The sequence below is a fragment of the Bison bison genome, unplaced genomic scaffold, assembly GCF_000754665.1.
Source record: "Bison bison bison isolate TAMUID 2011002044 unplaced genomic scaffold, Bison_UMD1.0 scf7180017862979, whole genome shotgun sequence".
NCBI classification, from domain to species: domain Eukaryota; kingdom Metazoa; phylum Chordata; class Mammalia; order Artiodactyla; family Bovidae; genus Bison; species Bison bison.
The window spans coordinates 577,535-587,823 of NW_011493551.1; the positions used below are offsets into that span (position 1 = coordinate 577,535).

Below are 10,289 nucleotides of genomic sequence, written 5' to 3' on the forward strand. Positions count from 1 at the left end.
AAGGTCTTCATTGATTTTTGCCAGAAACACCAGCAGAAAAGATTCTGTAACATTAACCCCACCTTCCACTTCAGTAGACTCCAAGGCACGTTTATGTCCATGGCTAGGCAAGAATGAAGATGCTGCTTAGGAGATGAGTTGGAGTCAGCAACGACATATAACCAGTTTAGGCTGCCAATGTCCCGAATGGTCCATGGATCTCAGCAAAGTCCCCCTCCACCTCTGTAACTCTGCCCAGGTAGTCCATGTCACCAGTGGTCAGGGAGCACCTGGGCGCACTGTTCATCAATGGATAGCAGGGAATCCAAAGACAGGCTCACCAGGTGGCTTATCAGGGGCAGATGACCGCCCCCCCCACCGCCCGCCCACCTACCATGCCCCTTGAATCACAGGAACTCAGCAAGGTTACTGCAAAATAGGGGAGAGATGGTTTCGTAAAATAAAGGATATAGAGCAAACAGCACCTTTAAGAATCCAGTCTTTGGCTGCCCAATTTTGTTTCCATATGAATATTAATAACTTTGTAAATGCCCCCATAATGTATGACTATATTGCAGACATTATTTTTATTACAACTACCTTTATTATCATTATTTTTAAGTAATAGGAAACCTAAACCCAAGTAAACTTGGTTTGATGAATAAACACATTTGTTGAGGGCTTTTCAGCCTTCGGTGGGGAGGTGGGAACTTCAGGACTGGTTTGCTCAGCAGCTTGTGTTGCCAGGAGTTGGTGGCCAAGAAAGAGAAGTAGGAGGGTAGGGCCACAGAAAGAATTTTGGAATAGAAAGCTGGCTTCCTAGAGCAAGGACAAGCCAAGGGCTGGAAGACCGTCTGGGTGGGAAAACTGGTGACGCTACGGCTGCTCCCTGGTCTTCTTTTGGGAATCACTTTGCTTTTGAGGAAAGAGGGAAGAATTCTGACGGTCCACAGTTTCTGCAGAAATGGACTAAGGAGGCTCCCTGTGGCTGCACAGGGAGAATGGGCTTATGGATGACTAAACTTTAGCTGCACTTCCTGCACTAAACTCACCCCCGTCCCAGGCCCTAAGAAGGGTGAGGTTACACCTCCCAGCTGTCTGGGATGTACTGTCTTGTTTATCCACATGAACTTCAGCTCCAAATTTGTATATTCATTGCTCTCTGACTTGCATTTCATCCCCTCTCCAGCTTTTGCTTCCCCAGTCCCTGCCTGAATGCTCTGGCCTCTCCTTATCCTACAACTTGTCTTTCTCAGGGCCCAGTTCCAGGCCTGCCTCTTCAGTGGAGTCCTCCCCAAGGGCTTGGCCTTCTTGGGTCACTTTCTATTTTTGATTCCAGGGGCATTTGTTGTCTGGTTGGGAGCTGATTGTGGTACTTGCCATACAGTTTCAGGCAGCTATGTTTATTGCCTTTTCAGGCAAGCTATGCCAGAACTCCCCACTCAGGGGGCAGGGCAGGCAGGGTAACGTGGCCGACCATGTAAGGGTCTGGATGAGAGGTAGCATCTGGAGCCAGCCTGGGAACATGCTCCCCATGACACCATAATTCTTGTGCTCATAAAACATCCTCAGAGGATAAGAAGAAACATGTAAGTGAATGCTTATTTCTTTGGAAGGGCCCCCATGAGAGAAGAAATCTTTCAACTGCAGACTATCAGGCACCAAGGGCGTTAAGAACAGGATGGAAGGAGGGAGAGATCAGAACTGTCAGCATAGCAGGCGACCCTAAGGCCGTGTGGACCCAGCACGAGGACAGCACGCTCAACTTCAGACCATCACCATGTTTTCAGTCCCTAGGGTCCTGGGGCTTCATCTCTCCTTTCCTCAGACTAAGTCCCTCCCCGTGGGGATCTGCCTGTGCTGCTCCCACCAACACCTGACACCGCTGAGGCCAATCAGTGTTCAGAGAAGAGGCTGTGTCAGAGCAGGGTGTGAGAGCACAAGGGAGGGGAGAGGACGGGGGCAACAAGGAGTCACAGAACTTAAATAGTGCGCACAGGCTTTTCATAAGAACTTTATTTCTCAAAAAGGGGTGAAGAATCCAAAGTATTAAAATAATTCTCTAATTTTTTGTTTCGGAGAGAAAGGACAGGATGACAAAATAACTCATAAAAATTTCAAGCACAATGGCGGTAGGTACTTCATCCTCCAACTTGCACCTCCCATCCACAGCTTTGGCTCCAACCGCATCACAAGTAGGACTGAGCTCTGGATCCGGAGAGGCTACCAAGCAGCTAGAAAGCTTTTTATATTCACTCCACAAATAAATACAGAAGGCCAACCTGCCCAGTACAAATGATTCAGTCCATCTCTGTGACTGTTTCGGATGAAAATGCTAATAAGAACTGCCCCTCTCCAAATTCCAAATCTCTCATTTTTAAAGACCAAGAATGTGAAAGAAATGAAATGTGGAGAGACTTGTCAGGTACGACTGGCTCTTGTAACAACCACATGCCAAGAGAGACTCTACCTCATTGAGGTGATAAAAGGTAAAAAGCGACTGTGATTTTTCCATTGCCTTTTATGTGGGAAAACCGCACCTTTCTATTTTTATCATCAAAAGGAATTGCACTATGTGAAGCAAAGTCCCTCTCTGCAGCAACTATGCAAAATCCCTATCTAGAGCAATTATTTTCTAACTTAAAGAGAAAAGGAAAAAAGAGAAGGCCGGGGGGCGGGGGGGGCTGGAACGTGAGTGCTTAGCCCAGACTGATCTCGCCACACAGCCCAGAAGCATGGAGGTGCACTTTCCAACAGGCAGGTCCTACCAGGAGGTGGGAGATAAGACCGGGCTCACCCCCCAGATGCTTGAGATGAGCTTCACTGTGAAGACCCCTCGGAATACACCCGGCTCTCCTCTGAAGGCTCTCAGTTGGTGTTTCGCTGAGGAATAGGGAGGTTCTCATGAAGGTACTTTAAACTTCCGTGCTCTGAGAAGTCCGAGACCACGTGGTCCTGCCCTCGAAGCAGCCACTTGGTAGTCAGTAGTCCTTCTAGTCCCACTGGCCCCCGGGCGTGGATTCGAGATGTACTTATTCCCACTTCAGCTCCTGCAGGAAAGCAAAGATTGAGGAAGCAGCTTTGCCCAGACTGCTTCCTGTCTACCCACCAGACCATCTCTTCCTTCTCCTCACTTGGCATCCTCTCCCTTTCCTCCGCTGACCTACCCTCCCTAGGTTGGCCTGACTTCCACTCTCCCCGTAAACATGTTCTCTGCTCACTGTAAATCATGGTCAGGCCCCTTCTTCTAATGAAACAGACTCCACGGGTTTCTCTTTCATATTTTATTTGCAGTGCATTTTGACAACTCCACAAGTGCTGTTTCTGACATCTGTCTTGTGTCTGGATTGCATACCATTATCTGATATCTGGGCATTGTTTGAAGTGTACAACAATGTACAGAGGTTTTATCTCCCTAAGTATCCTTCAAACCCTAGATAGTAAGGGACATGCTCTAGATATTCCCCAGAATGCTCAGCTGGTAGGTGCTCATAAGACAGTGACTGAATACACGAAAGGACACTGTTCCTTTCCCTTCCTCCTGCTCCAGCCTCAGATGTGGGGCATCGAGGCTTTTTCTGGGTCTGGCGTGGTGGTCTGCACTGTATGCAGTGGAGGCAGAGCTCCCCTGCTCATCCCAACTTTACTGAGCAGGCACTGGGCTAGGCCCTGGGGATAAGCTATGTGAATAACTGATGCAATTCATGGAGCTTGTATTCTTGTAGGCAAGGCAGCCAAAGAACACCTCAGCAAATAATTGCATGTGGTGATGGGGTGCAGTGGAGGGTGCTGGGATAGAGACTGGCAGGGTGGCAGCACCTGGGACAGGGTGGTCAAGGGGAGCCTCCCTGAGGAGCTGTCTTTGGCTGAAACCCGAACAATGAGAAGCAGCCAGCTAGTGGACAGCAGTGGAGTGGTGCTGCAGGCAGCAAAGAGGTGCCTGGGGCACTGGCTGGCAAGGAGACTAACCACTGGCTTCAAACTCTGGTTTAACAGCATAGAGACCACATGACTATGGGCATACCGCCTAACCATCTCTTGCTTCAGTTTTTTCTTTTGGAAAAGCAGGAAAATAATAGAATCCATTATGTAGAACTGAGATAATGCATGTGATGTACTTATGCATGGTGTTGGAAATCTAGTAAATGCTCAGTAAATATCATCTGTCACTATTATTCATGCATTTCACAGGAATTTACTCAACCAGAGTCTGAGCTTTTGCTCTGAGTGACTGATGGGAAGACAAGGCAGTGGTCTTTGCTCCTCCCCCATTTTGGACCTTCACTTGAATGCTGGGAACCTCAGCCCTTACAAGTGTGTTATTTCTTCTTTAAAAACATGGGAAAAAAAATAAAAATAAAAACATGGGAATTAAAAATAAAGAGCCCAAGGACTAAGAATAACTAAGCAAAATTCCCTTTAACAACGTTTCATAATTCAGTGAGAATTATTCCTCTAGGCAGTTCTCTATTCAAACGTTCAGAGGAGTTAAAATGTTTTAAGTAGCTGAAATAATTGTCAGATGTGCCATAAATGCCTTACTGGAGCTTTGTATAAGGGTACCCCTGAAAATCAGAGACTGTCTGAAAAATCCTTATACTACTGGGGGAATGGAGATTTTACTAGTAGTGACAGAAAGGGGGAGGGTGCCTTTCCAAAACCTTGTATTTCAAAGTCTGTTTTAGAAGTCAACCTTGCACCTCTGGGCTTACCTGTTTATTTCTGATGCTTATACTTCAGCCCAGCATAGGCAGTAGTAATGCCTTCTTTTTTCCTATCCTTGGGGGGATTCCTATCTCTAAGGCAACCTGGATGTGTCTCTCTGAAGGAGTAAGCCTGCAGTGGCAGTGCCCTCATGGGACCCTGGATGCACACCTGTCACAACCCACGCATGCAGACATGTTGTGGTCTGCCAAAAGAGGAGGGAGTGAGCCAGGCTCTGAACTCAAGCAGCTCTGGGTCTGAACACCAGCTGCGTGACTTTGGGCAAGTTACTTCATTTCTTTAAATCCTAGCATCCTCATCCATGAAAAAGGAAATACAAGTACCTGCCTTCTTAACCTGTGAAGTGCGTGGAACACAGGACTTCTACCCGTTCATGGCAGCTGTGACCATTCTCTCTCATAAACCCACTTTCCCTCAGTCTGTCTCCATCATCCTGACCGCATTTGTGACTGTAAACGCCAGGCGGCTCCTCCACCTCACTATGCTCCTTGGGCCACAAAGTGATCCACAAGGGACTGCTTTCTCTCCGACCAGACTCGTTCTTACCCAGTCCGAAGCGGTAGCCATCAGAGAAGCGAGTGCTGGCATTCCAGAACACACAGGCACTGTCCACATGCTGGAGGAAGAACTCAGCTGTCTTCTCTGCAGCATAATGAGAAGAAATTGAGTTAGGATGGCTGGGAAAACGATCCCTGCTTCCAGCCACTCAACAGGGCCTGACTAGGTCAGGGCCCAGGCCCCTGGGGTACTTCCCTGAATATTAAACATACAGACTTGTGAATATCTGAAACAGGAAGACAGCAAACCTGCTTCATTAGTCATGCTGCCAAAGCAGTAGGTACATGAGAAAGACTGGATTAAAATCCAGATCTCCCTGCAGACATACCCTCAGAGTGGCAATGGCCTGTCTACACTGATTCTAGGCTCTGAGCCAAATCCTTAAGTCTCAACTCCAACTCCACACCCATTAGCTGGGTGACTGTGGGCAAGTCTCTGAACCGATGCCTGAGATCAACGAGGACTGACACCATTACCTCATTCCCAGCTTGTGGAGAGGACATAATGAACTTACAGCTGGGGAGTACTCGTCCCAGACCTAGCGGATGGCAAGCGCTTAGTAAGCACTAGCTGTTCTCACTGGTGGTGCTGTGATTCCTCAGTAAACTGACTGGAAGTTCCCTGAGGGGCCACACCGGCTTCTCCTTGACCATAGTTCAGTCTCCTGTGCCTGACACCCAGGAGTGCCTTTCAGTGATCACATGGGGAAGGAACGAGTAACTGTGTAGAGCTGGTTTTGTCCTATGCTAGTTGGTTCTCTGCCTAACCTCTGGAATCTTGGTTTCCTCACCTGCGTGCACGTGTGCTAAGTCACTTCAGTTGTGTCCAACTCTTTGAGACCCCATGGACTGTAGCCCGCTAGGCTCCTCTGTCCATGGGATTCTCCAGGCAAGAATACTGGAGTGGGTTGCCATGCCTTCCTCCAGGGGATCTTCCCTGACCCAGGGATCAAACCTGCATCTCTTACGTCTCCTGCATCAGGCAGGCAGGTTCTTTACCACTAGTGCCACCTGAGAAGCCCTTCCTCAGCTATAAAATGGGCTTATTCCAGCAATCTGGAAAGACTGCTGCATGGGTTAAACAGTGATGACTCTGACACATGGTGAACCCTGTTTAAAGTGGAGCGAATTACTTCTTCCCTGTTTCCTCCCAGGGCCACTGTGACAACACAACAGGGTAACAGATATACAAGCACTCAGTGAACCAGCAAGTGCCGCCAACCCTGGGCACTATCAGCAGCCCACTGAGACTGTGTTTTCCTGCAGGCCCAGAGGGGCTGAGCGGAGCAAGGCTGGCTTGGAGATCAAGGCAGACACAGCAGACCCTGAGTGCTGTTGCCTTTGCGCACTGACCGTTCTCCGTGACGATGACATCCGTGTGTGAGCTGCCATACTTATGGATGTGGTCGATGGCGTCCTGCACGCTGTCCACCACTTCAATGCACAGCTCCAGGTCCCCGTACTCAGTTCGGAGGGACTTCACTTCAGACGGGCTGAAGGTCAGATAAGAGGCGAACTTGGGGCCTGCATGAATCTTCACCTGGGGCAGAGGAAGTTGGGGGCAATGACATAAACACAGCAAAAACAGGCAGTGCATACTCCTCCTTCTGGATCCAACAGCAAGGTGAGTCTAGAGATGATGAGCCTAGGAATCATGGGGCCTAGAAACCAAAACGGCCCCTGCTTCCTTTTAGAGGCAGCCTCCATCCTCCAGAACGCTCTGCTTTGGAAAATGCTGATGGTCACTTGCTAGCAACAGCCCCCAGTAAAAGTGGAGCAGGGATTTAAGCAGGACGTCTCGTAAGCCCTTGACTGCTGGCATTTTACAGAAATGAACACATAACTAAAGAAATACCAATCCCCTGCATGTGGGATTTAGGCACTGGACTCAGACGGAAAGAGGGAGATGCTCCAAACACACTTCTCTTCCTCTGCCAGAGAAGTCCCAGGTGTGCTTTAGAGGAGAACAATACTTGGCTGGGAACCACTTCAAACTGTGGTGAGTTGTTAGATTTCTGACTTTGTTAGGCTGGATGCCATATCCAGGTTCAGCTCAGGCCCAGATTTGGGGCTAATCCCGCTCCTGGCTAGAGGAATTTAAGGATCCTGAGGGCTGGTCACTGAGGACGCAGTCACAATTCTTCAAGATCAAGCACTGGCTCAAGTACCAACAAGCCCCATTTGTCTGGTCCCTATTGCTCCCAAGGTCCTGCAGTTTCCCATTTGGGGCCCCACATCCTCCAGGCCTGGGATCCAACCAGGTTCCCTAGGGGCCGGAACCCTACCCCTGTGCAAGGTGCCCTCTGCTTTACTTCCTGTGTTACAAGGTGCTTTGAGAAGTACACACCCGGGCTCATTCTGACTAAGGAACGTCCAGGCGACGCTCAGAAGCACTGATGTCATTGTGGGTCTGTCTGAATCAGAACTGGAGGTTTGACTCCTGGATACAAGAGAGCTTTCCTCTTGTCCAGTCCAGTCCAGCGTGGTGCCTGGCACACACCAGTGCTCAAACGGGCCACTAGTGTGCGGTCAGGCCCCAAACATAAGTGGCCATGTGATCTAACTCCCTTGTAATTTGTGGGGTACATCTTCATTTTCTAAACTGTCCTTGCAGGTTCCCATGCCACATCTGTAAGCTGATTGAAGCCTTCCTTTCCAGCAAAATGATGGAAGGGAAGAGACACATGCTCAGGGTCAAAGCAACCAAGGCTAGCAGTCACTCTCTCTACTGCTGTGCCAGTTCACACAGTTCTGAAAGGACGCCATGACACCAGATATTAAAGCTTAAAATGTGTCCTGACAGAAAATTTAACATTGTCCATTTTTACCTGGAGAGTGTCTATTTCTTTGCAATTAGGATTTTAGGATGGAACACACATTTATATTCAAAACTTACTGGCACTAGTTTATCATCTTAATGATACAGTGAGAAAATAATCCAGAGCAGACATTATACAAATTGCTCACTGCTAAAAATCACTGCACTAATAAGCACATTAATATTGGTAACTGAAGACATTTGTGGAGGGGAGGATATATGTAAATTTTTGGCTTGAAAACATTTCTGCATAATCTTTCCAAGTCAAACCCAAACAGGAATGTGTGTTCAGAAACATAAACTTTATGCCAGGAAAGAGTCCATTCAGTGGGCTGCCATGTGATAAGCGTTATCTTTGAACCCTCTTAGCCCTGAACACACTCCACTTTGGAATGAAGCTATTTGTGTATGGGTTTCTTCCAGCCTCTAGAGGCACAGGCGTGTCTCACTCACTCTGTGTACTCAGCACACAACTTTGTATATGGCAGATGCTCAAAAACATTGCTTCTCAGATGGCCTTAAATGGAATGGCAGCTGCTCCCCGTCTAATCCCAGAGGCTTCTAAATCTCGGGAGTGAGGACAGGAAGTGATGGCCTTGTCCTACCTGTTCCACTCTCAGCATGTCAATGATCTGGTCAAATAATGGTGTTCTCAGCAGGTCTCGGTGGATTAACAGAGTCTCTAAAGCATTACAGGCAGCTGGATATTCACATTTGGAGTCTCTAACTGAAAGAGAATATAGAATTTTTCCATTAACATGAACCAGGGCCACTGAGGACATGAGAACTACTTTGCGCACGTGAGATGGGACCTGATGGAGCTCACCTAGCCTGGTGACCTTGTCGACACTGGCCTCTGAATCCACATACATGTGGCAGATGCCTTCACTGTGCCCCATCACTGGGATGCCCTTAGCAGCTTTCTGGATGTCTCTAACCAGCTGAGAAGAGCCTCGTGGAATGATCAGATCTATCATTTTGTCTAAGCGGCAAAGATCTTCTACTTCTTCTCTGGTATTCACCTGAAGAGGTAGAGAATAAAAAGATGAAGATGACTTTTGATCACACAAATTGTGCAAGTAGCAGCATCCCTTTCACAGATAAATGCCTGTACCTCCTGAGAGCTAAGTCTGATGCTGTGAGAACTTATTCCAAAAACAAGGAATCATGGGAATTGAAAAGTTGTCCAGCAAATGCTTATACTCTGCATGTCAGGTGCTGTGCTCCACATCACAAAACATGCAGAATAGGATCCCCTCAGAGAACTCAGGAGTCTGGTAGAGAAGACAGGCCTAGGCCACAGTGAGCCAAAACACAGGATGGATACTTTTAAAGATGACAGAAGAGGTACAAAGTGTGATCTCTGGAAGTTCAAGAAGATACAGAGTATGCCAGGCTATGAGGGTGACAAAGGGAGGTGGCTGCTCCACTGGCTCCCTGATCACAGCCTAACACATGCTGCTGGGTCTTACTAGGGAGTCACGGTTCTCCATGACTTGGGCTGACAACCTACCCCAGGATGCTGGTTGGACTGACTGAAGTGCTTGTGTTAGACCTTGAAGATTATGTGCATTTTTTCCCTTCTCTTTATTTTTAATTTCCCCCAATATGGTTGTGTTACTAACAATAGAAGTACATTTACAAGAAGGTTCACAGCAACTTCAATCTGCATCTCCCCAAACTGGAAACAACCCTGATGTTCATCAACAGAAGAAAGGATAAGCTGTAGTACATGCTTATAAATGGAATACTATACAGCAGTAACGGCAACCCACTCCAGTACTCTTGCCTGGAGAATCCCATGGACGGAGGAGCCTGGTAGGCTGCAGTACATGGGGTCGAGAACAGTTGGACACGACTGAGCGGCTTCCCTTTCACTTTTCACTTTCATGCATTGGAGAAGGAAATGGCAACCCACTCCAGTGCTCTTGCCTGGAGAATCCCAGGGACAGGGGAGCCTGGTGGGCTGCCGTCTATGGGGTCACACAGAGTCAGACATGACTGAAGCGACTTAGCAGTAGCAGCAGCATACAGCAGTAAAAAGGAAAACTACTGCTGGGTGAAACAATGAGAATGAATTTCGAGGACATAATGAATAAAGGAATACAGATGAAAGACTGCATTCTGTATGATTTCACTTACATGAAATTCAAGAATAGGCAAAAGAAATGGAATGTGAAAGAAGTAAAAAAAAAAAAAAAAGTTCCAAG

At 47.7% G+C, this 10,289-nt stretch overlaps 1 protein-coding gene across 2 annotated transcripts in view; it reads right to left on the minus strand.

Annotated features, from left to right (window-relative positions):
• Positions 1-1,966: 1,966 nt before the first annotated feature.
• Positions 1,967-10,289, minus strand: part of ALDH18A1 (aldehyde dehydrogenase 18 family, member A1) — a 41,701-nt gene continuing 33,378 nt past the window's right edge. For both annotated transcript variants that reach the window (XM_010832992.1, XM_010832991.1), the window contains exons 14-18: positions 8,906-9,101; positions 8,685-8,806; positions 6,615-6,801; positions 5,251-5,346; positions 1,967-3,029 (exon numbers count right to left, since the gene is read on the minus strand). In XM_010832992.1, coding sequence (XP_010831294.1) covers positions 2,848-3,029; positions 5,251-5,346; positions 6,615-6,801; positions 8,685-8,806; positions 8,906-9,101 — 783 coding nt within the window. In that variant the 3' untranslated portion in view covers positions 1,967-2,847. The remainder of the gene's footprint in view (positions 3,030-5,250; positions 5,347-6,614; positions 6,802-8,684; positions 8,807-8,905; positions 9,102-10,289) is intronic.